The sequence below is a fragment of the Dinoponera quadriceps genome, unplaced genomic scaffold, assembly GCF_001313825.1.
Source record: "Dinoponera quadriceps isolate SergipeBrazil2010 unplaced genomic scaffold, ASM131382v1 scaffold2952, whole genome shotgun sequence".
Classification (NCBI taxonomy): Eukaryota; Metazoa; Arthropoda; class Insecta; order Hymenoptera; family Formicidae; genus Dinoponera; species Dinoponera quadriceps.
Genome location: NW_014557517.1, coordinates 842,104 through 868,230, shown reverse-complemented (window position 1 = coordinate 868,230; position 26,127 = coordinate 842,104). Strand labels below are relative to the sequence as shown.

General features: G+C 41.4%; 5 protein-coding genes across 7 annotated transcripts in view; 2 read left to right on the top strand and 3 right to left on the bottom strand.

Moving 5' to 3' along the window:
- LOC106749274 (ankyrin repeat and fibronectin type-III domain-containing protein 1) overlaps positions 1–12,613 on the bottom strand; it is a 90,435-nt gene extending 77,822 nt beyond the window's left edge. The window contains exons 1-2 of the mRNA XM_014628571.1: positions 12,588–12,613; positions 11,947–12,006 (exon numbers count right to left, since the gene is read on the bottom strand). The gene's annotated coding sequence lies outside the window, so the exon portion shown is untranslated. The remainder of the gene's footprint in view (positions 1–11,946; positions 12,007–12,587) is intronic.
- Positions 12,614–12,901: 288 nt separating this feature from the next.
- On the top strand, positions 12,902–13,998 carry LOC106749196 (transcription factor MafG). Its single transcript, XM_014628384.1, has 2 exons — positions 12,902–13,070; positions 13,212–13,998. The coding sequence occupies exons 1-2, from the start codon at positions 13,044–13,046 to the stop codon at positions 13,593–13,595; spliced, it is 411 nt and encodes a 136-aa protein (XP_014483870.1). The 5' UTR covers positions 12,902–13,043; the 3' UTR covers positions 13,596–13,998.
- LOC106749195 (tRNA (cytosine(38)-C(5))-methyltransferase) lies at positions 13,934–15,393 on the bottom strand. Its single transcript, XM_014628382.1, has 2 exons — positions 15,083–15,393; positions 13,934–14,970 (listed from the first exon to the last, which is right to left on the bottom strand). Exons 1-2 carry the CDS (start codon positions 15,177–15,179, stop codon positions 13,949–13,951), a joined length of 1,119 nt encoding a protein of 372 aa, XP_014483868.1. The 5' UTR covers positions 15,180–15,393; the 3' UTR covers positions 13,934–13,948.
- Positions 15,394–15,981: 588 nt separating this feature from the next.
- LOC106749224 (eukaryotic translation initiation factor 2-alpha kinase-like) lies at positions 15,982–21,277 on the bottom strand. The gene is made up of 13 exons (XM_014628463.1): positions 21,112–21,277; positions 20,679–20,805; positions 20,381–20,555; positions 20,076–20,232; positions 19,803–19,968; positions 19,467–19,731; positions 18,889–19,008; positions 18,545–18,737; positions 18,358–18,472; positions 18,071–18,291; positions 17,130–17,958; positions 16,698–17,045; positions 15,982–16,606 (listed from the first exon to the last, which is right to left on the bottom strand). Exons 1-13 carry the CDS (start codon positions 21,249–21,251, stop codon positions 16,433–16,435), a joined length of 3,030 nt encoding a protein of 1,009 aa, XP_014483949.1. The 5' UTR covers positions 21,252–21,277; the 3' UTR covers positions 15,982–16,432.
- Positions 21,278–21,612: 335 nt separating this feature from the next.
- LOC106749228 (protein abrupt) lies at positions 21,613–26,040 on the top strand. Of its 3 annotated transcripts, none has more exons than XM_014628467.1 (4): positions 21,613–21,695; positions 22,291–22,482; positions 22,689–22,865; positions 25,107–26,040. In XM_014628467.1, exons 2-4 carry the CDS (start codon positions 22,300–22,302, stop codon positions 25,818–25,820), a joined length of 1,074 nt encoding a protein of 357 aa, XP_014483953.1. In that variant the 5' UTR covers positions 21,613–21,695; positions 22,291–22,299; the 3' UTR covers positions 25,821–26,040. The 3 variants fall into 3 exon arrangements, with proteins under 3 accessions (XP_014483953.1, XP_014483955.1, XP_014483954.1); XM_014628469.1 differs by lacking the exon at positions 21,613–21,695 and adding an exon at positions 21,865–21,948; XM_014628468.1 differs by lacking the exon at positions 21,613–21,695 and adding an exon at positions 22,035–22,126.
- The last annotated feature ends 87 nt before the right edge of the window (positions 26,041–26,127 follow it).

Below are 26,127 nucleotides of genomic sequence, written 5' to 3'. Positions count from 1 at the left end.
AGCGCTTAACAACGACATTATCATGTTATTTAGCAGAATATACATTAATTATTTCATCGTCAAAGCGCTTATGTTGCGGCATGTACTCTAGCGGCCCTTGGTACAGAGGAAAAGATTTTTTGAGTTTAATACAATTTCTTTAATTGAAACAAATTTATCTCCTGGAACGGAGCAAACAAAATATGTTTGATTTATCAAACAGAATTGTTTAATTTCTCAAACAACATCTTTACGTCGAATAACATTTCTTTTGTATTTTCATCCAAACATCACAATGGTTGTCGCAAGCAATAAGTTACTCGAATGAAATAATATTATATTAGAAAAATGTTGAAGAACTTTGTTTCAGTCGAATAATATTTAATATATAATACATTTTTTTTATTGAAGACGTATTTCCTCTAAATAATACTGTTTCATTTTCGTCCAAACAAAATAATATTTTATATTAAATTATATTGTTTATATCAAAGAAATCAAGCAAACACGTATGTCCAAATCCAAAGAAATCTCTTTCTCTGCTGATTCGGTACTGTGTATGCGGGCGATCGAAATCTCTATAAACTTGGATGATGTTATATATTTATATTTATCTAAATATGGATGAATCACGACAAAATTAGTGGTACCGCCGAGGAAGCCACCACTTGTCAGTCGGAATGTCGATCACAGCCCGAAAGCTCGGCTCAGCAGTGCACGCCCACGCGTTTCCCGATTTTGCGGCCACACCGACGCGGATTCGCTCTCATGAGCGGATTTAACGAGAGAGAGAAGCGCGCACGGCTTGTCGGTATGATGTAATTTGTCCTCCGGTATTAAGCTAAGTAAATTTTTCGCGGTAAGGCTCGAACCCGTTATAAGCATCCGCTCCCTGAAAGGGTTAAATCCATTACAGGCAACATCCGTTGCGATTCATCGATCTCGCCGGATCAAAGTGGATTGGTTAGGTAACATGCTGCTCAAAGCCGAGAGACCTTTTGCATTAAAACGTGTAAATGTACGAAAATTAAACGCGATTTGCATTTAGTCGGAAATTGCAAACCGGCCGGACAATTCGCCGCGATAAAACGCCGCCGCGCCGCTTTTCATTGTTTCATATTTAATATTAAAACGAACACCGAATACGACCGAGCTGGGTCGCGCGTTTTGATCGGATTCGTTATTAATCGAGAGTGAGTTACGAGCAACGACGAGAGGCGATTTATTAGACGGTGAATAACCCTGCCCTCGGCGATCACCGACTTATTATCGACCCGGTCGCAAAGCTGTGCCCGTCGTCGAAAAGAGCGACATTATTTTACAAGCCGGAATCATCTCTCAATTGCCAAGCAGGATTTCCACCTGTCCACTACCGTTTGACCGATCGCTTTTACCTCGTCAAAGAGCTTCGCGTAAAGCACAAACGGATTGCGTCGCCGACAATGCGATTTGCGTTAACTGCCGGCAAACGTAACAGGGGCTCGCCTTTGCCTCCTTTCCGATTGAGAGATAGGACGCAAACGGATTTGTTTTCTTGGAAAGTACAATATCGTGGTCGATTACCTTGGCTTTTTTTTTTTTAAGTTAGCTCTCGGCCGTTTTCCGATATCGATGGGAATACCGTCGCGAGAGAAAGCGTCTCGATTCGGCCAATTAACGCCTGTTCATCTTTTCGCGCGAATTGCATTTGTATTTGCACGATTCTCGACGACCCCGGAATAAATCAAGCGGTACATCCGGTACTGCTATTGACAAGGAGCCGTAGCGGTGTAAAGACAATGATTGATGTCGCGAAACCCCCTCGGCTTTTTCGGGGATTGACGGTCGCGGTACGTCGCGACGGCACAGCGGTTCGATGACATTCGCAGCGTTTCGTATCGATGGTTTGCCGAATGCGAGGGAACGCAATCTCGATTTATTACCGACGACGATCTTGTGATTTCCGCAAACCTCCTGTGCAAATGACTCCGACGAATCTTAAAACTTCGGGGCGACTCTTACTTGAAGGCATACCGCACGCGATGTCGTTTGAATATTTTTTGCATATCTTTCACAAACGGTAAAGAAGGCCGAGAGAGAGAAAGGATATTATTCGCGATCACGATTCGCTATTTATAGATACGATGAGAGAGGGTTTATTTTGCAGTCAGAACGATGCGCCAATCAGTTCTTGTCAGTGACCCGCCGTGACATCGCTGCGGTGTATTCTGCAAGAACGCGTCATGTAAAATTTCATTATTTCGAAACTGTGCCCATACCGCGCGATCGCGGCAGTGGCGGAAAAACATTCGTCGCTCCGCCTCTTCGTTTGTGTGTTGATTTCGTCCTCGGCAACGGGGGACGTTCAACTTTCGCTGATTCATCTTTATATATTATGCTCTCTTTCTCTCTCTCTCTCTCTCTCTCTTGTAAGCTCGTTACATAATGTATCTGTAAGGAGCCTCGCCTCAGGGTTGAATAAATCTATTTATCTATCTATCTATACACGTATCTATCTATTTATCTCTTTGTCGAACTGTGACTTATTGTTGTCCAGCCCCAATCGATTGTCGACATTCGCTGCAAAACAAACGAGAAAATACGGGGCGACGCAACGCGGCACGTGGAAGTATTTTAGAACTCTTTCGCAAGTAACTCGCTAAACTTGTGAACTACGAGATAAGTTTCGCTACTAGTTAAGTCGGAAAGCTTCTTCCCTTCGACCGATCTTCTAATTTTATTAGAAACACAGAGTACAAACGATGAGACTTATACATTGGGGAGGGGGGAGTTTCGCGATAAATTCGGTCTTTTTCGGAACGGGTTATGCACGACAACCTCCTGAGTAAATTTCATGAAACGCTGAATTGTAACAGTTTTTCTTGCGATGAAGAGAACGGCCGTTAATCATGTTACGATCGGTCCGTTAAATTCATTAATTTAATGAGATATCCGTGGAATAAAGAAAAAGAGAAATTCTTTGAAAGATTCCAAAGTGATTTCACAGTGGAACATGCGAGATCACTATGACATTAATCGCCCAACATATTATCCAACTTTGTCGTACGTGTGTCATCGCTTCATCCATCTGTCCATCATTTGCATTTAAAAATTTCGTTATGCGTACAATTACTTTAAACTATTTCATTATATATTCCATGTTTTATTCATAAATTATGTACTTGTTGTTTTATACTGCACTCTCCGGTCCTTCACACTTTTCCATTTGCTATATCTCAAAAATATTGTCTCCTAATTAGGATTTTTTTCTTGTAATATATACTAAAGGGGTTTTTCCCTTAATAAAGATTATTACTATTATTAATGATATTAAAGAAGAAACATAAATGTGTCGAGGTACGCTAGATTTAATGCGACATAATGTGACATAACTTAAATTGATATGATATATGAAATATGTCACGATATGATATGATGTGGTGTTGTCAAATGGCAGATTAATCCAATAGTCATAATAATAATATACGTACACGCACACGAACATAACGCGAACGACTAGAAATCACTAATGACTTTTGACCTGGTTTGCATCGGCTCGTAAAACGTGCGATATTGTGAAAATAAAGTCGCAATTAAACCGTAGGAAATGACGTCGTTTTCTGTTCGCGCGCGAGTCGCAAAAAGACCTTTCAAGAATCTACTTCCGCAAATGTCGAACCTTATTAGCGCGGAGGACCAACGCGAAGCGCGAGATAGACGCTCGCGACGCAACATCTTGAAACGAAGTCAATCAGCATTCAATCTCACCGACGATTGACCTCTTTCGCATTACCGTCAACTTCCAGTTCGCTTGGCTCGCGCATCAAGACCAATATCGCCGCGTATCGCTCGATTTTTACCGTCGACCAGGCGTTTCGCGAGATTCGACAAGCAGGAAATACCCAGTTCGACGCCAAATTCACGTATCGGACAATTATTATTTTTCTCCGATTACGACGTTGCTTCCTCCCCCGTCGTTGTCGGCGATAACGCGATTTCCAGCGATTTCGAAAAGCACGATGGTGTACCTACTGATATTTTCGCCATTCTGCAATAAAAACGATGCTTGCTATGACATTTGCGAAGAGGGGAGATTGAAGAGCGATCGAGAAGAAGAAGACATTGGAAAGGAGGCGCCGTCCGCGGGTAAATAAATAACACGGTAACGAGGTTTATCGGGGCGGTGCCACGCTGATTACGAAGTTGAAGAGTAATTATCCGGCAATGATTAGTCGGGGCCGTCGGCTGGTGCCTAAGGACACCAGCGTATCTACGTATATCTGAGGCATTATGTGGTTAGGTAGACAGAGAAAGAGGGAGAAAGGGAGAAACGGCAGAACCCTGATTGTTGCTAAACTGCTTTAAACCTCGCCTCATCGTTATAGCCCGGGAAACTTTCCGCAGTAATTTGCCGCAGTTTCAATGAAGTTTCAATCACGGAGGGCGTAATTTCGCCGCCGCGTTGAATGCCTCCTAATAACGAACACGATGCTTATTGACTTCGCGTCGAATCCGCGGAGGAAAATTCGATGAAGACCACAACGCGAAACGCGTTAATTTCTTCCCGGATTCGTTTTACCACAGTCGCTTCCCGGATATCGTCGTCTCATCCGAGGCGAGACGCACGTTTACCTTGTCAATCAGGAACGAACGTGCTCGTGGAAAAATTAATGATATTAAAGAGGAGTCGGAAGCTCTTCAAAAGGACATAAAAATTTAGATGCAAAAGAGCTTCCTACGCGTTGAAATAAGCGAGGAGACAAAGTTTACCGCAAGAAAGGAAGAAACAGAGAGAGAGAGAGAGAGAAAGAGAAAGAAAAAAAGCTGTGCTCTACAGCCGTTTGGTTCGCATATTATTTATTTTTCGCGTGACATTTCTTTTTATAGGTATCCGTTGAAATCTTCAGGCGGACGTTGCGCGCGCGATTCTCGCTCTACGTATAAAAGTTACTTTATTTCGCACATCGTCGCCGTCCGCCGTCTGCGTCATCGCGGAATTTTACGAGCAGCCGCATTTGCAATGCTGCATTTGGAATTAGAATTGGCCGGCTTCTTGCGCTGCCCTTTTTCCCCGTCGTCCTCACTCCGGACCACGTTTTTCCCGGCGACGACGGGAAATCTCGCCGCGATGCGTTGTTGTCGTTTTACGAGCGCTTTCTAAAAGCGGCGTGCGAAAGTAGTTGTTGCAAAAAGGGAGCGCGCTCGTTAGCGCGAGAAGAAGGAACGCGCGAAGGCTCTCCCAAATGGAAATGCAATTTCCGTGATCCTCCTGGAAGGCGGAAGGGGCGAATGCGCGAGGCGTCCGGACGCTGCTACGTGGCACAATTTCATGAAAACGCATACTGCTCGCGCGGCGCGAATACCACGCGTGCGATCGAGAGCCCGCGGTGTTGTCGGCAAATGGATCGGATGGATTCAATAACGCGACTGAAAGACATTTCGAACGCTGCAATCATCCAGCCCGCAATTCGCCGATCGTTATTGATTTTTTTTTTCTCAGCAGTTACTGCAGCAGTTTGTTAACTTCCGATCTAGCAACTCAGGAGTAAGTATTAATGGTCGGATGAAAGTTCGTCTTGAATTTATCTTCAGATGCATTGGTTACAAAACATGATCTCGAATGCAAGACCCGACTATTAATACGGGCCTAAAACTATTTGGAATCCCAATTAAGATGTTTTTCCTTCAATTACTGCGAACAGAAGATGGGCAAAATCTGAACTCATTTCTTGAACGAAAACAGACCAATAAATGGACAAAAGAACTGTTCAGTTGCATTAATTAATAAGCAAGTCTGCTGCTCATAAAATAGGCAGTTTTGCCCTAGAAGTAAAATTCTATCAAGGTTCTATACATTTCCTGTGCATTATTGTTACAGCCAATGAGACTGCTTTAATACCAAACTGGATGGGTGTCTAGGAAAATCGCGCATACATTTCTATCATAGTTTTCCAATGATAATCGTTTCATTCGCGTTATTGAGTTCTCGAGTTACCAAGGTAACGTTTTCATTTCACGCATCGTGATTTCTCGTGAATGTAACGCGCGAATGATACAGACGACTCACCGATCAATTCGTTAATTTCTGCCTTTTCCGAGTATCCTCGTGTCGAGGAACGAGAGGGAGTTTCTGCCGTGCGGACAACGAGATGTCGTTTCGTTATTTGTTACAAAAGGAAGTGGACGGGGCGCCTTCCGTCAATTTAATTGCGGAAAAACGTGGGCAATCCGATAAGCCGGGAGGAGATCGTCGATAACATGGAGGAGGCTCCGAAGAACTTATATCAACATTCATCAAGACGATGTCTACCCGGCTAGCTGGATTGCCGAGTCAGGAGGTGTGGATTAAGGGTGAGTGACTGATGCAAACAGAGCCTGATTTGCAGGGATTTGCCTGACGCGCCATTCGTCGAAGAGACCCCCCGTAGATTTTCCGTCGGACATTTGATACGTAAACAACCGGATAACGAGGCGGCCTTTTTCTTTCTTTAACGAAGCAATGACACGAGAGAGAGAGAGATAATTATTCGACGGAGTGAATCATTCGAATCCGCCGATCTACTGCGATAAAAGAGAGAGAGAGAGATTTTCATTTAGACGCGAATGAGGAATTCGCTCGCCCTGTTATCGGGATCTTTACAGATCCGTATAATACAGTCGTTAAATGCCATTCGGAAGTTTCGCCGGGAGCTATTCCAGAAATGTGACACAATAGCGAAGCACCTAAAGACGGTTAGATCGTCGAATTGCGGATCGTCGAAACTATTCAGGGCAACTGTCTTGCGAGACAGAGAGGGACGATTGTAGTGTGGAGCTTCTGGTAGAAATTAATGGAATCCTCGGCAGGATGTTGTAACGCGGCACAGCGCACCGGTGGTTACATATCGGTGACGCAGCCGCGCGGAGCGTTCGCTCGATTTGTCAACTTTGGTTATTAACGCCTACGATTGCATCGGGAATCCTTTGTCAGGCTCATTCCTCGGTCGTCGTCTCGATCCTCCCGAGGGAGGAGAGTCGTCGAGTTTTCGAACTCGCGTCGAATAACGAATGACTTGTGGTCCGTTCTGTTTGCAGCTGATCTGACTGCGCTGATTCAAGAAATTTACATCGTGACGAAAAAAAATGGATTTACGCGGGAGCCCACGGAAATGAAAGTGGAACAACAGCGCGATACACGTGAAGCATCTCGCAAACACACAATCGTTTCAATATACAAGGGAGTTTGCGCGGGATCGAAACTGTGCTAGAAATCAAGTCATCCGAGAGATAAACGCGATATTATCCGCGACGGGTGTATGAAGAAGAGTGGAAGGAAGGGAAAAAGATGAAGCCACGAACAGAGGAATCGCACGGATACATCCGTGCTAAAGGGAAGAGGAGCGAAAGATGGACCCGAGATAACAAATCGAGGAGCTTCGTCGAGACGAAGGAAAAAACGCTGGAAAGCTTAAAAGCCCACTACGCGATCTCTTCGCGTTCGCCCGCGCCATTATTCGAACGATCTCTCTCCCCCATCCTTTTTCCTACTTTCGTTCGACCGTAAACAAACGGTCGGTGTGTGCGTTAAGTCATTTCTGAATTATTCATATAATTTCTGCTGACGTCCCGACACGTCAGTGGACACAAGGTGGTATCGAAGCGAGAGAGAGAGAGAGAGACGTGTGTCGTCCGCTACGAAACAGCGTCTACCCACGACACGCGTCTGGAGAACGTATCCTTTGACAAATGTGAAGTCAATCGTTGCTCGGATCGTAATAGAGGACCCTAGTGTATCGGCCCGCCCACGCGCGAGACCTTTCCAAATTAGATGAATCTCTCTCCGAGCGCGACGCAATTTTCGCCAAGTGGAAGTTCCGAGCGCCGCGGCCGACGGCGTAGAAAAAGTCACGCGACTTTCTCGCTGTTACTTTTATCGCCCACGCGTGTAGGAATCGCGAGGTTACGCGAAAAAAGCCCTCATGATCTATAGCGCGATAAAATGTGCTGGAAATCCTAGCCGCGGCGAACTTTCCCGTCGGTGAATATCGAGCCCGCGATTTATACGTCGCGCTGGAGAGACCGAACGCGATCGGGGGGGGGGNNNGGGGGGGGGGGGGGATGAAGGAAAGTTTAAGCGCGACGCTCTCACGTCGCGTCGAGAGAGAGAGGATTGTTCGGAAACGTCTTAATCGCGCGGAAAAGCAATCATACTTTTTTTTTTTCTTTCGCAGCGATCGTTCGTTCGCTCCGACGATTTTCCCCCCTGACAACGGCGAAAGTAATTTCAATTTCAAATCGATTACGCGCGTCCCGCCGGTATGCATGCGCATAATTGCGAGCAATTAATTCGCTCGCTCCGAGCCGTCGCCGATATAGAGAGAGANAGAGAGAGAGAGAGAGAGAGAGAGAGAGAGAGAGAGAGAGAGAGAGAGAGGCAATCGCGAGGCACGATTTTTCGACGTCCGCCGCATGCTAGGCGTGCGTGTTATTGATCACCACAATTATAGATACGATATCTATAGCGGCGTATAATCGCATGCATATTATAACTGTCGGATTATGCGCTCCCGTTGTCGCGGTTACGCGGAGCAACGACAACGAAGCTCTATATATTTCACTGCTTTCCCTATCTTCCGATGTATCGTAGCGATTGTCCCTGTAACGATTTGATTTCGTCCCCGTGGGACTATCGCTCGGCTTCAGCCTCCGTCGAGAGGAGAGAGAGATACATTAAGTTGTAATGCAATGTGATAAAAATAACGGGACGGCCGTTATCGTTTGACGCGCGCGCGCGTTCGCAATTTCTCTCGCGCGAGAGAAGGATCGCTCGACCCCCCGAGATCGGTAGGGAGGCGAACGGCGAGAAAGGGACTCTCCTCGTTGCATATACGCAATGGCAAAAGAGGATCCTGCGCGCACGGAGCTCTGAAAGCTCGATCGACATGAAGCGACCATCCGGCGACGAGCCCGCTCCTCATCTCGGTGATGTAACGGATAATCCTCTCTAAACGTTCCACGATAACGCTCCGTCCTCTTGGAAAATGAATTTTTCATTGAGAAAAATGCGCACGCACACACGCGCATGCAGAACAGGACGGAAATCTTGTATCAACTATCGCGACAAGAGTAACGTGGAAGAAATACACTTCTCCGTAAATCCCGGTCTATAATAGATGCTTTTAAGAAATTGACACAATCACAATCGAATTCTAAAAGAATCATCTATTGTGATTGGTCAGTTTCGTAAAGCTCAAAACACCTATTGTAGATGTGGACGAAACGTCGCCGGATCGAGCGGGTAATAATCTAACGAAGAGGGATGATGATCCGCATCGAGGAGATCCTCCTCTCTCCTCTGGTGCGCAGTATCCCGTCACCTTTCGCACCTTCGCAAAGCGTTCTCCACCCTGCATCGCGATCACTCCGTTTTACCCTTCATCGCGCGGAATGTCCTCCCGGTCGCATTAATCGCGAAATTGCGTCTATTCTCATCGCGTTTTCACGAGCGTGTCCCCTCCCTCTCTCTCTCTCTCTCTCTCCAACCCTTATCGGATTTTTATCAATTTCCTACTATTCGTACGCGATCCCCGTTTGGCGAAACCGGCCCGCTTCCATATTTTCCGCCGTAAAAATTCGGCACTCTCAATCAGCCGAATAACGACGTGAAATCATCACTCTATAGCGTGCGTTCCACCCCTCCCTCGTTCCGCCGAATCTCCATCGCGCGAAGGGGAAACGTGCTTGCACCGGCGGAGATATCTCGATTACGCAAGTCCCTGCTCAATTTTCCGATCCGTTGGTTCTTTCCGTACATCGGGGACGCACGAGAGAGGGAGGGAAGATCTCCACCGAGAGAATTTAACACGCGGAATAACGAAATCTTCATCCCTCCCGCACCATCGGCGTACCCCCCCCCCTCCCCCCTTTCACGAGAACTCGCGATCACCCGCGGAGAATGGATACAGACCATCAGTGTTGTCCGCGTGAGCAACGGTAGCCGTTACGCATTTTCCGCGGCGCGCTCTCCTCGCCGGAAGTCCTCCGCAGCCTTCGAAGGATCGAGAGACCGCGTTCTCTCTCCTCGCGAGGGTTCTCGTGTTTTGATCGAAGGGCACGGCCGTGCGCGCGGACGTACGACGATGCGATACGTGAGTCGCGACGTCCGGCCACCGACTGTCGGCTGCGCCTCGACGGGACGTCGACGCGACGCCCGAAGACCTCCGAGGACGACCGACGATGCCTCCGCGCGCTATAGCCGCCTCACCGTTGGAAATTCTCTGGAATTTCCCGCACCCGGGGAACCGCGTCGACGGTTGTCCTTTTGTCTTCTCGCGAACACCGCGCGGATCAGTTGTCGCGAAGTTTATGTTTCATTCGACGAATAAAGGAACCTAAGCTATTTGGTGGATGTACGAAATGTTGGCTCACACATCGCGTATGATACAGAGAGAACTCGACTAATGTCGTCCCATTTCCGAAGCATCGGAAATTTCCAATTAGGCGCAACGTTTAACTAAATATTTGTGCGTCATGACCGCTGCTTTGGTACATCGTCGGCGATTCACGGAATAATCTTGACGCACCGAATATTCAGAAATTACGCACCTTATTCGAAATATCGCTATGCCCAGGGAGCGGAACGGCATTAATGGGTCTGGGCTTCTGTGCTTACGAGCACTTTTTTATAATCGGAGTGGTGAGGACAATTTTTACCGATCGCAAAAAATATTGTGGTCTTAGAATTAGCTAATTTTTCCTATATTTAGTTAACCATTATTTCAAAATATTCTAGAAATGTAATTCTTCTTATTGAAAATGACCGTTCGGGGCAAGTATATGGAAAATATATGCATCGGATCTTATTAGAGTCGAGTTATTTGGTTAAATCAAGAAGTTATGTTCATAGAGGCTTTTAAGTAGATTTCAGTTGTTTTTTCACACATACTTACGCACATGTTTATATGTCTCTTTCTATTAGATCAACTAATGTATAAATATAGTATTAATGGGAAAAGTAAAAATCAATATTTTTGTATTTGTAATATTCTGCATATATATTTACTTTGTTTCTCAAATTAACATTTATTATTTAGATAAAATAAATATATAGGAGCGTAATTTTAGCTTAGTAATTTTTGTGAAATTTATGAGTGGTTCCCTTAATGCATCATTGAACAAACTTACAACCTTCTAACCTTAGAGCCTTCTTACGAGAGATCAATCCTCAAAATTAACTCGCTTCTGCGGCATGAGCTCCTGTATCTAAAGCTAAGCGTCGTAATTAAAACTTGAGCAGCAGAGATCGGCGATAAACTGCATTGCTGAAAAGTCACTTGTGTTTCAGGCAAGGTTGGAAACATTTCCCGCACAATTGGATCGTATATCCCGCAATCAAGTAGTCGTAGTCGCCGCGTATTCGACGCGAACTTTCAAGTAGTAACGATCGATGATGAGTCGGACCGCGGAGCTATCGATTTCATACGCTTCGCGCGGATAAGATCTCGAACCTGTCAGCTTGGATCTTCCTCGCTTTTTCTACCTCATGAAATATATATATATATATATATATATATACACGAGATATATTTTTTTACATAGATATAAGAGATTCCAGTCAATTGATTCGTTTCTCGACTCGAGGCGAAGTAACAATATCTTGCAGTAATAATCTTATAAGTACCCGTTCATCGATTGACATTCTATTTTTGTATACGACGTAAGCACATATGCACAGATCCCCCGAGAAATTTGATTTCTCCCACGAGAGATACGTGCTTTCCCTCGCTACATTATATAACTACATGTCATTGCGATCGGATAAATTTTCGCTGTTGAACGAGAATTTCCATCAATCCTGCCTGTCGGTCCGAGCGAGCATTATTTGCTTCGCTACGTTGTTTTGTATTCCAACCTCAATGTCAGACTGAATTGTTGATTTATTTCCGCGAACGAAGTTCTCGTAAAAATTACGCGACATAATGACGGAGAAATTAACAACCGGTGTCTTACCGTATCTTTCTCTCTTCGACTCTCCTTCCCCAACCATCTCTCGTCATTTTTGTCGGGTATCTGCACACACAAAAGAGACAAATCTGATTTTGATGATGAAAACATCACTCGTGATTACGTGACGAAATTGGATACTGCGACAAAATTTCAGTGACATCATTAATAAAATGAATAATAATGTGAAGTTTCTCTGATCCCGTTGGTCTCAATTTTCAACGGTCGTTTAAATTGACGAGTGTAATGTAGATTTTTAGATTAAACCGCGCGCGTATGTGCGTGCTCGGAATACACCGACGGGGCCAACGTGCTCGCAATAATTAAACTCGTCATTATGAGCGGCAATTTGGACTAGCTAAACTCGTACATACTCGTAAGAATCGCGGGGCTCATAGATTAAAGCGAGAGAGAGAGAGAGCGTACTTCAAATTAACGTTGGACGTGTCGCGAATAAAATCAACGTTGGCTTCCACGAGTGTCGACGCAAAAGATATTATGCGAGATATTTTGACGTATCGTTTCGAAACCAGTCGCGCGCCATATTCTATTCACGTCAACGTGACGAGATGAATGGCAGACCGTTGTATATTCCATATAATTGAGAAATTCGTGAAACATCGTGTCATTGTTCGCAAAATACGTACCTGCAAGGCAGGCAAGATAGTCGGCGCGTTTCAAGCGCGAAACTGTAAACGAATCGCAGGATTTTTACCAGTGAAGAAACGTTGCTCACGGTGCGCGTCTGTACGCTGGAAGAGGAGCGCGAAAATGGCCGACCGCGCGCTGTGATGTGGATAATGCAGTGAATATCAAGGACGCGAACCTGCGGACGGTGCGTGTCTCGGCTAATTCACGTCGATAAACTTGTTACCGACATTGTCGTTACGAAGACGCGACATCTACCGGGTCTTCCTGGATGCTCTCGGTGACGAGTCGATGTTTTTAGGACGCGATTCTAAATGGCGATTGTGTCTGTACGGTACAGCGGGATGACTAAGCAAATTTACCGGGAAAGCGCAAAAGACCGAGGAATACGAGCGTTCTCGAGATTATTTTGTTCTCGGGCGTGAAAAAAAACCACCAGTTCCCAGATTCGGGTTATGGATGGCAAGAGGTCTATTAAAATGGTACGTTGTCCTTCAGCCATGATCTTTCTCTCACACGGTCGACCTGCGTCAGCCCTGCGATATCAAACTGAACGTTATTCTCTCTCGAGACGCGTAGCGTCTCTAATTTCCACGGTTTAACACAGCTTGTTGCCAATGCAGGACCCGTTATCACCGAACCCAGGCCTGGCGATAAACGATGACGAACTGGTCACGATATCGGTGCGGGACTTGAACAGGCAATTGAAGATGCGCGGAGTGACCAAAGAGGAGATCGTGCGTATGAAGCAGCGGAGACGCACGCTGAAGAATAGAGGTTACGCGGCTAGCTGCCGTATAAAGCGCATAGAACAGAAAGACGAGCTGGAAACCGAGAAGTCTCAGGAATACAGGGATATGGAGGAAATGCACGAGAACAATAATCGCATGAGAGACGAGATCGAGTCGTGGTACGTGAAGTTTCAAGCGCTCAAGAAATTCGCCATGGAGAAGAAAATTATGATTCCACCGGAATTGGAATTGGAGCCTAAGAAGTACAACGACTGATCGGACGTGTTGTTCGTTGATCACGTTGACGTGTCAAGGAACGCACATTTAGAATGTAATAATACAAGGTTTCAATGAACCCACAATAGTTTGCTAATTTTTATGATTTCTAAATAGATTTAGAAGGGAAACTATCGTTTTGTACGTATAGCTTGCAGTATGTGATATATATATAATTTGTATCTTAAGCTACGTATATAATAAGGCATATATATATATATGTGTGCTTAAGATTCAAATGACATACATAACACTGGTATGTATGTAAGTAATATTTATAAATAAGAATATATGTTATACAAATAGAATGTGGGAATGGAGAAAAGGAAAGAGATATGTAATTCTATCGATTCTCAATTATTTTCACTTTCATTACATAATAAAAGTATTAACCTGCTGACTACGTGAACATTTATCGAATTACCTAGCAGTCTGTATTTTTGTTTATCAGTAGTGTGCTCCGGAAAATCGAAACTTTCCGGGAAGCACATTAATCTGCACACCTCTCGGGGGGAGAAGAACCTAAGTTTCAATTCTGATAAAATCCGCGTCTTGGCTGAATCGTCCTCATGATTAGTAGCTTCGTCATACTTTAGTCTGATTATCTCGTCCGAAAATGGACAGTACACAGAACCCGTGCCTTCTGCATAGTGTCTGTATCCTTTGGTGAAGCAACAAGAACCATTGCTTTCAGACGTTCGTATGTCAAATACCCACGCTCTTTTTCTTAACAGTTCTGAGGGCACCAAATACTTGAATTCCTCGATATTTTCCAAAACATTATTTAACGTGTAACACATTCTGCCGGATTTAGAATTAATTTTGCCACTTTTTCTCGCTAATAGGGAGTGTTTACTTTCTGGCAATAATCTTGATAATTCAGGGGACAAGTCGGTTTCTAACGAAGTTCGTTTAAAACGAAATTTCAGATCTTTTCTCTTCGCTAGTAAATAATACCTATGCCTGCTGTTTGGTACGCCAAATTGGCACGGACTCAATATTAATTCTCTATAAGCATATCCACATTTCTCCAGACAATCTACCAATTTGTCCCTCATCTGAGACATTTCGAAACCTTTAACGTTCTCAAGCAAAAGATACCTCAAACTTCTTAATTCAGATATCAAGTCCAAGACATGTAACAAGGAACAAGCTCTATTGTCAATAACATCCTTTTTCAGTCCTAATCTTGTGAAAGGTTGGCACGGAGGGCTCATAAGTATAGTGTCCACATTCAGTTTGTTTAGTTCCTGTGCACTGATGGATTGGATATTCCTGTTCACAAGAAAGGTCCCCGGAAAGTTGTGACGGTAAACATCGTTCGCAACAGGATTTATGTCGACCGCAGCGACTACTTTTGCCGCAACTCCACTTTCTGGAATAATACACATTTGTAACGAACATGTTGTGATCTTACAGGTTAACTTTGAGACATAATCACGACGGTGTATTGTTATTCACGAGATAATTCTCGTGTTAAAATTTACCGCAGAGTGCAAAATGCATCCCTCCGATGCCACTGTACAGCTCTAATACCCTCATTATCGTTAGATTGCTCGAAGCGTTGCTTTCTTTCTCTTCCATATTATTGTTGTCGATTTTTTCCGTGAAATTGTTATCGATTTCTTCAGTAATATTGCTATCGGTTTTTCCCAGATTGTTATCGCTTCTTTCAAACACGATGCTTGGAACTGCTTATCCATGTGTATGTGTAGTAAAATTCAGTGACTGAGGGGATGCTAAAGCAGTGATGCCAATGATACTCACTTTAGCTGTCCTTCTTTGATGACGTCAGAAATATCTTTGAAGAATTTTATCTTTGTAGTTAAATGCGCTTGAACTTTGTCGATTATGAAGATCTTCCGGGTATTCGTTTTCAACAAATTCTTTTTTCTTCCTAACGTGTATCGTTCCACAGAATGTGGCAAATTATTGTCATTTGTTTGCACAAGTCACCAGGATTCTCGGCAGGAATTTTTAATTCGTATAAATGTTCGCGCAATTTTTTCCGTTTTTCTTGTTTATTTGAGTTATTATTGACACATTTTGCACAATCTTATTGTTTTTTTGCATTTCTTTATTTTTCTTACTGAGGTTAAACTTGAAACAACAATTATTTTTTTAATTTTCGCTCCAAATTTTACGTAAATTCAATAGATAACTTTCGTATGAACGGTAATAGACGATTCAAGAAGTATCTTTAACATATGAATAATATCGAATACTCTAAGATAGCTAACCATATGACTTTGTCTCTCGCTCCCTCTTTTTCATACATAATTAAAATGATATCTGAGGAAACAATACGATATAATTATATATAATTATCGATGCTTATATTTTCTAAGATAGTTTATTAAAATATATCTTGAAATAAAAGAATTAATTAATGTTTGCACACATAACATATGCAAGTATGAAACTTCATAAAATAAAATTGTATTTCTCAATACACTTCGTACGTGTGAATGCACGTGATACAAAAGTTTCCTGCGTATACATCACATATTTTATCTCACAAGCAAATTTCCAGCGGAGCCTATTCTGTAATTTCTTTACACATACATTATAATTGTAATGTATACGTTACGCATCGTCGTACAGATATAACATTGTATTGCGCAACTACATATAACGATTTTGTCGTTAAAAATTACAGAATCAGCACGTAGAGCAAAATGTAAGGATATTTAAATGACATCTCTGAGATATATCTTGGATATGCATATTATATGGATTTACTGGTGAAAAAAAAAAACGTAATCTGATAGTCGATGATAAAAATTCAAAAAAAATTTGCATAACTTACATATTTATGATTTAAATACTATCGCTAGTTATATAGAGGAATGTCCAGTTTGTTGTGGAAATTTAAAATGACTTTTTAAATCTTTATCTACATTAATTTCATTAGCTGCTTGATAATTCAACAAGGGAGGCATTGCCTTAATGCCGCTAGTTGTAGGTCGTTTGGCAGGATCTTCATCCAACATCAGTTTGAGCAAATTATACTGTAAAAAGAAACAAATAACTTCTTACAGTATGTATCTCGCAATATATATATTAACAGTGAGATTAACGTACTCGCAACAACTTTCTTACCTCAGCTGTATATTTCTCCGCAAAACTGCTCGGGAAAATGGACTTTTTCAAGTCCGTAAGCACCATTGCTCTTTCCATATCGGTGGAGAAAGGTGTAAGAAGCTCGAAATAAATTATCCCTAAAGAGTAAATATCCACTTTGTAGTTGTAAGATTGGCCATTCGCCTGTTCGGGCGACATGTATAAATGCGTGCCAACACACGCGGTATGTATACTATTAATTAAAGTAACAGTCTCGTTTTCGGATACAGGTGTACGAGTTCCGTCGTAGCCTTCAGTCATCGCGGTCACAAGACCGAAATCGCCGACCTTAATACTATTGTCGCGTGCGAAAAATATATTCGACGGCTGAAATAGATAGAAGAATCGTAGATATAACACTGAAGATTCTCGTATATTCCATATTGTAAAAAGAAACGATATAATGTATACCTTCAAATCTCGATGAATTAATCCTTGCAAATGGACATATTCCACTGCATCTACTATCTGTTGAAAAATATTTAATACACGAGAGGAATCTCGATTTGACGATTCCAGCCTCAGCCATTCCTTGAGGCTGAGTCTTTGGCACAATTCCGTCTGTATATACAGGAATACTTTTCTTGAGTTGCAATTGTTCGATCCGGTGACCAAATTTAAAGAGAGCAAAGCTTTTCGACGATCACGACCTTCTTTCTCCTCCATATTATTGTTGTCGGTTTTTTCCGTGTTATCGATTTCTTCAGTAATATTGCTATCGGTTTTCCCCAGATTGTTATCGCTTCTTTCAAACACGATGCTTTCGGAATTACTGCTTCCTTCAAACACGATGCTTTCGGAATGACCATCGATATTAGGTAACAGATCTTTTGTTGCATTATTCGAAGATGTGTCCGAACCATCGGTATTGGAATCACCGATGTAAATTGCATCATCATCATTATGTTGTTTTTCGTTTGAATATTCAAATATAACGACTGAATCGTTGGTTATTTCCGATTGGTTCTTGTCCAGTTTGTAAGCCTCAATGGCGCTTTCTACAGATGGCGAATCGGTTTGTGGAACGTCGATGTGCACGTCGTGGGGTTTTGTTTCAGTTTCAGAGATTACCGATGGACAACCAGACGAAGATAATTTAATGGCCCACTGCTTATCGTGGTCTTCTTGCCATCCACAAGGAGGGAATTCCAGCCAGGAATTGAAATATCTTACGATATTGCGGTGATCCAGTTTAGCTAATGCTCTTACTTCTCGCATTACACGCTCCCTCGGATATTCACTGCAACATAAATTTTCTCATGAAATTATATTTNCCCCCCCCCCCCGATTACTTAAATTTCAATACAGAGTTGCACTATTCACAACACAGAATTATACAATTAAGAACTTACGTATTTGGTAAGGCAATTCTTTTGATAGCATATTGACAACCATCTAATTTATTTTTTGCCTGAAAGACAACGCCGTATCCTCCTCTACCCAAACAATCGACTGGCGTGAAATCTGTTAGATAACGCGATATGAAATTATTTATATTCTCGTTTTCATCATTAATCGTATCATCCGCCGATTTGTTTTCCGCTACTGGAGTTAGTGGTTCTGTTGCCACAGGCTGAAACGTTACGCTTACTTAAAATGAAGCGGATTAATATCTATCTGCCGAAAAGAATGCACTTACGGGAACTGGAGCACCGTCAACGACTCGGTTAAAACGGGAAAATATCGGTACGTAATGCATTAGGGTTATAACTGTCATTGCCATTGATATTGCTATGAAAGCGTGTAGTCCTCGTCTAGCAATCATAAAACATTAATATAAATGGCATGATACGCAAATTTTTATAATTTTCAAAAAAGGTCCTTACCCTCCCCATCTACTGGCGTTTTGATAATTTGTATACAAAAATGTGATCCAAATTGTCCGAGTAGGATCAGTGTTTTCTTCTTCCGTATAAACTAACATGGGTTTTTCCGTAATCGAAGCAGATTCACTATCGTTATACTGTGCAGTAGGAATCGATTCTTCCTCGTATTTCGGATACAGATAAAATCCGTTACCTGTCAAACGGTTATGTAAAAACAGTCATAAATTTGTCGTTATATTTATAATCATAGATAAGTAGATAAATAGACAGATAGATAGATAGATAGATAGATAGATAGATATATTACTGATACAGAAATATCAGTAGACTCCATCGTCTCTCACCGTTGACATATTCTGAATTATACAATACAGATAATGCAGTTGTACATTGCACGTCCTCTACCATCGCAGTAATTTCATGACTATCGCTTTTATCTGATAAAGTATTTAAAATAGTGGTTCCTAGAATTATATATTTCACCTCTGTAGAATAGAGCATAATGTGTGTATATACAGTGTGACCAGAGTTCGCGGCTATAATTTTACGTAGAGAAGTTCTCTGAGCAATTTAGAGATAATTTTTCCTCATCGAAAACGTCGAGGCATCAACAGTTTCCGCAATAGAAGTACTCGGAAAGGCGGAGCCTTTTGCAAACTAAACTTCGGACGACCAAGCGGATAACGAAATTATTTTCTTTTGATCAGTAAGTAGAACTTTGATTGAAAATTTTTATTTTGGGACTTAGCTATAAAGATATGTTAAAAATTAAAAAGTCGCTATAAATAATAATTTTCCAAAAGGAAACAATGTCTCCGAATTGCTCAAAGAATCTCTCGGTAAAATTGAAGCCGCGAGATCTGGGACGTTTTCTGTATATGAAAGAATAGAGTATGTAAGAAAATTTGATTTTTTTCTATACCAATAGCCGGAAACGGTTGCCATGGATATATTGTAGGATAAAGTTGTTTACGAGAAGAATCCAATGTTTTTTTTAACTTGAAGTTTTCCTGCACATACAATTGTCTCTGATGCATGCCTATGTATAAACCCGGGCTGGTCGTTGAGTATTTCTGGTCCAAAACCCATTGAAAGTTGTCGAACAAATTGATTTCTTTCAAAGCATCTTCATCTGTAGAATCTTTGTTTGCATTTTCACGCCACATCGAAACAATTGGTGAGTCAAACTAATAAACAGTAATACATCTCAACATTCATAAAACATTACACATTAGAAATTGCGATCAATTCTACCAACTTTGTATTGCCATAACTTGTAGGCGGGATTGCTCTCATTAACAGCCAAAATCAAGCCTTCAGGAATAACCGCTTTGATTTGTACATCTAACAAGTTAGCTTTATCGCAATAAGTTCCAGCAGGAGGTATTAGCATTAATTCATGATGTCCGACGCTAAAATTCCACCTTTAGACAAGAAAATTGGAAAATTATTCTATCTTGATTAAAAACATTACGATTATAATACTAATCATAGTGACTAACATTGTAAAGATACAAGAGATATAGCTTACCTTTCAATACCCGTACGAGCCTCTACAGCTCGTACGGTATGTTGAAAGCGTTTAATGACAAGTATCTCTTGTTCTGAGTATCCTTTACCATCTGTATAGTTTGTGCATTTATTGACGTCACATTCATACAAGATTCTTCCCGTACTGGCATGCACACCTTTTAAAGAAGAAAAACACTCATAATTTACACAATATTAAGTTAAAATTTGGCTGTACCAAGTTCTACACGTACTAAAACATAATTTGACTATAACCGTTGCACAAAATATAACTATAGTTCACATATATTTTTGTTCAGAACTTACCATAAGAATGTGATTCTTTGCCACCTGAGAAAATTAAGTCATTGGAATAACGAAAGGAAGAATGTAATAATTTATCTGTTGTTATCGGTAGCATCTCCAGATTTTCACCATCAAATTTATATAATCCACCATTTAAAGATGGGATCAAACGTATCCATTGTCCATTATCGTTAAGCTGTAAATTAATATGTTTGCGTATTATATCATCAAGAGATGATGCATGTACTACTTAGAAAAATAGGATAATTACCACTACAAATGTGATCAACACAATTAATATCTGTAAAAATGTTCTTACCTCTCTGTTGTGAATATCAGATGACAACATTGGTCTATCGTTGAAGTCCAGAGACCATTGCTTTTTTCCATTATTGGCAGCATCCAGGGCCGATACTTTCCCATCCAATGTACTGACGAATATCAAGCTTGCAAAACAAAATACGTCTCTTTGTAAACGCAGAATTTCGCTTAATTCATTTTTACACGCAGAAAAACCCCCAAATCTTCAGAATCACCCCAGGAATCAAACAAATCGGCAAACGTTTATTTAAATTTGCCCCCCTCCTTGTCCTCGATCCTTTATTCTGAATTTACATGTCCGAAACTGTTAAATTGGAAAAGCAGAGAGAAAGAGAGAGCCCGATGAGAAAATGACGAGGAAAACCTTTTATCGAAACTTTGACTCAGGCAGATCGAATGAAAGAAAAAGTACACGTCAATCGAACAGTTACCTGCGTACATTCCCGGATTGTTGAACGCATACTGTCAACTGGTTTGTCTTGGCGGTGCCATCGGTGGTAACAAAGAAACAAGAGAATATCGTGAATATCGCCCAGTGGTGAAGTAATATTCGCAGAGTCACACGAGGCATTTTCCGAAATTAGTCTACATTCGCGCGCATTCTCGTCGAACACATCGGCTGTATTTGCGGGAGAGTCAATTATATATCAACCGGAAGGAACAATATCGACAAATATGTCTTTCAGTCGACCACACGGCAAATTAGTCACGAAGTGTATGTCAACACGATAAATCTCTTCCCACCTAGTAATTCACTACGTAGATAACTACTGAGTTGTATTTTGACTGGTGATTTTGCGCCGCAACAGCATTTCGCCGCGTTTTGATGACTCTCCGATCGCTTCGCTCATCCGATGATAGGCGGTTCCACCTGTCCCTCGATCGACTTGACACACTCTACTTATAGGTGCTCGTGTGATAATGGCGATTGCCAGATGAGAGTAAAAGAAAGGGAGGGAGGAGTGTTGTGCGAAGAAGAATTATTCCGTTTATCGCGGACGGTGATTTTCGTGAGGTAAGGAGAAACACGAATTCGTGTCGTTTCCGAGTCGTCGCGCGATGTCAAAAGTGGATCGATTACGTACCGACTGGTAAATCACGGAGGGCGCATGACGGCTGTCCTTTCCTCCAGCCATACCTGAGTACAATAATAGATTTGGCTGGAACCTGCAGCCTGATTAAATAAATAGTATTGTGTCTCTGCCTCTCGCGGACTGCACCGCCAGTAGCGTCCGTCTACATCCGTGCGAGCAAACGGCCCCTTGAACGTAATTCGACGTTTTTTCTTTCGTAATTTCGACCGATCCGTGTACATAACCTATGTCCACCGTTGCGAGATTAAATTCGTTACGTGCTATTACACGCAGATAACGCGATAGATTTGATCCGCTCGCCCAACGTGTCGGCGGAACGTCGCGCGGGTATCGTTCGTTGAAAAAAAAAAAGGTGAATTTCGAGGAAGAAAAAAAAAACTGTACCTCACGACAGTCTCGTTATTGCAATTTCTCGTGCAATCAAAATGTCGTGCGCAATTATTCAGATTTAATCCTGACCGTTGCCTCAGCAGAATTTTCTATCTGAGTGCGCGGTATTTCCTTTTGTTGTTACAGCAAGCAGGTATGGAGAGCCAACAGTTCTGTTTACGATGGCACAATTTCCAAAATACACTTTTGAGCTCTCTCCCGAAGCTGCTCGACGGTGGCCATCTAACAGATGTCACATTGAGCGCTGGTGGTAGACATATTCATGCTCACAGAATCATATTATCAGCTTGTAGTTATTATTTTAAGGAACTTTTTAAGGTATTTATGAAGATGTTTTATTTTATGTTATGCAAGTGGATATCTGTTATACGTTGATCTATTAACAACACAGCAGATATCTGAGTCTTTATAACACTTTCTTCTTTTCTTATATTCCAGTTTTAACACAAAATATATTCTTTGATTGCTGTCCCTGCCCCATTCAAACCTGTTCCAATATAGAACTTTATGAATGAATTTTTTAGGACTTAAACTCTTTGCAACATCCTGTTATTGTGCTGCCAGGCATGGAATATGCAAATTTGTGTGCCCTCGTCACGTTTATGTATAATGGAGAGGTGAATATTTACCAAGAACAATTACCTGCGCTTTTAGCTATGGCTGATACATTACACATTCGTGGATTAGCTGATATAGCCGGGGTAAGTTTTCCTTATCCTAAACAATATAACAAATGTAATCATGCCAAAACTATCAGAGAGTAAGAAATTTATACTGCACATTGAAAAAGAGTTGCATAATGCATCTCTTTCCGCCTACCTCTCTCTACGTTGCATTTTCCAAATCTGTCTTCTTGATCAATCTCTAATTTTTCTTCTTGTATTAGCACTTACGGCGTCACGTAGAACGTTTTATTAAAGTATTCACATACGTTTAACGCTTTTGAATATATATTTGTGTATAAGAAGCGAATAATATTTCTAGATAAAAAAAAAGAATAGTGTATTCGCGATTATACATTATGTTGTAATATGTCGAGAAGTAAAGACTGTGATATTAATGGCGTGCTTTTTGGTACTTAAAGGTAATTAGCATGAACAAAACACTTAATCTTGTTAATATACCTGCATTCGAGCGAAATATTCCGAATTGCTTATAACAAAGCATGTACTTTGTAAATATGCTGTTATAGAAATCGGACTTCCTCTAACACGTGGTTATATTTACTGTGCAAACACATACTAAAAATTTCTATCTTTTATTTAGAAACACGTATGCAAATTTACGTACGAAATAACTATGGATACATACTCAAGCAGTATAGCCAATACATAATATATACATATGTACACTGCCAAATCTTATGCAACTTTCTTCATTAACGACGTTTTAAACTAGACTTCTTTTTTTTTTATCCTTTTTATTAACACCGACATTACGCTAGATAATTATTTATGCATTGTAATATTCGATTGATAGTATTTGTATACTCAATACCCGATGCCGCTTGTAAAGTATTATCTCGTATTACTACAATATCGTAATAAATTACTTTGTATATCACAACACTTATATTACGCTGTAAATTCATATCCTCGCAACATGCATGTGTGATGACAAACATTCTGAAAATTACAGAATTGCCACAGTATCGTTGTAAATATCTCAGTGAAGATCCCAAAAGATTAATTCTCTTATAATTATTCAACGGATCGCAAAAAGAACGAAGTAAAATTCATGTTCGCTTGTTCCTCTCTTAATCTTCTTTATATTACCCTATGATCGTGTTGTTTTGTTCAGGTCACTTAAACACATTCACTGTCGTTCCTCAAGAAGTACTTCACGAAGGAATTATCCGCTACACATATTATGTTCGTACATGCATCGAGAAGGAACGATAATGAATAAAAAAACGATATCCACGAGATCAAGATCGTTGTGTGTGTTGCAACTAAATGCAAGTGGATGCATCCCATGGAACCTTACCCCATAGAATGACTTTACAGGTATATCTAAAATAGCTTCTTCCAACGAATTTCTAAATTACTAAACTGTTATTAGCGAAAGTTAGAACGGCGATTTTATACAACACATATGTTTTCCGCAGTAATGCTTAACACTTTTAGTCAAGTGTGGTGATGTAACAAATGTTTAGCATTAATTTGTAAAGTCCAGAGGCATTATTGGCGAAAGTATAGGAAAAATTGCATGAGATACTTTCAGACAAAATGATTTTTGCAAATGAACTTTCCAAAAGAACAGTCGACGACCGTGGATTTGTCGAACTATCAGTATTCGGCATTAGTTGTAACATAACCGTTGAATTGAAATTTCTCAAAAGAACGGAAATTTTATTAGAATAATCATCGTTTACAGATATATATCTATGGTAATTAATGTGCCAGAAGTATGTATATTTCAAAAAATCATCATGCTAAGTATCCTTAAGTAATATTTTTTCACATGTTCATTTTTATGACAAACAAATAAGCAGATAATTAATGTATTAACCTGTGACGTATAATATAAAGTAAGCCACATTTTCAAGAAAGTGGTTTATTTTGTTGAATCTCAAAAGAATTTATCGAAATTCGTTGTCTATCTTGTATGTCATTAATATCCACACATATACATATCTTACGGCTGTTAGAATACATTATCATTATGAATTTGAAAAGACAGCAGGGTTTACATATTTGTGTACATTTATGCATTATATGTATTAATTTCTCACAAGTCCCGATATCTTCAGTAGACACACATAAACTAGATATATATATATGACGCCGCACACAGTAAGACATTTCTTGTGTCATTGCAAGATTGATACCGCATCCGAGACCGTCGTTATCGTTGTTCCCTTTTAACGGAGAAACACGGCGATCGTTTCTTTAAGCCCAATTTACCTGATCCCGTGCGTTTCTTTCTGCTTTTCATTTCAGAAAAACGCGAGACACGACAACGGCCTGTACGTGCAGCCGCCGGTGGCGACGCAGCCCCAAGAGAAGAAAGCCCCGTCGAACGAGATGATAATAAAGAAGGAGTCGAAGGATAACAATATCGCCAGTGTCGAATCGCCGGCGGAATCGATGTCGGCGCCGTTGCTGCCGGAAATAACGGATAATTTAGACGATGAATCGAGTAACGATCGCGACAGTATACCGTATTGCGTCAAGACAAAGCCCTATTACTCTATAAACGCGAAGCTAAATCAAAGGGAAAAAGTACCACCTGTCGTTCCTGTTAACGCGTCCGGCGCGAACAAGTATCTCGATAAAGCTTACCCGGAGAGCGGAGTGGACGAAACGACCCCGGTGCTCGTAGAAGATCGATCGATCACGCCCGTGGTAGAGGATGTGAAGCCACCACCATCACCGGCGGTGTGGGACGCGAATTTCAAGTTTCTCGCGGCGTCCAGCAGAACCGCTCCTCAGACTTACAATAAATCCAGTGTCACCTGTCTTATCTGTGGCAAACAGTTGAGCAATCAGTACAACCTGCGGGTACACATGGAGACTCACAGCAACAGTTCGTATAGCTGCGCGGCTTGTTCGCACGTGTCGCGGTCCCGAGACGCTCTCAGGAAGCACGTGTCGTACAGGCACCCGGTGACACCTCCGCAGAAACGTACGCGTTACAGTACATCGAAGCCATAGAAGTTTCCACTTGTGTTACCATAGACACACTTTTAACCCCTCGCTAGGATCTCTGGATCAAAAATTTATCAATTTTGCGTGATCACCCAATTACGGTTATTCGAAGTGAGAGACGGTGAGAGTGAAAGAAAGAGAGAAAAAGCAAAATATTTTATTAAATATATTGAATAAACTTCTAGGCACACACATATATGTGTATTATGTATATATAATATTAAACTAGAGACTAGACTAATGAGAAAGCTCATGGTACCTCAATTATTTCTGTAAGAGACATTCAGTACCGGACTGATTAATAATAAGACAA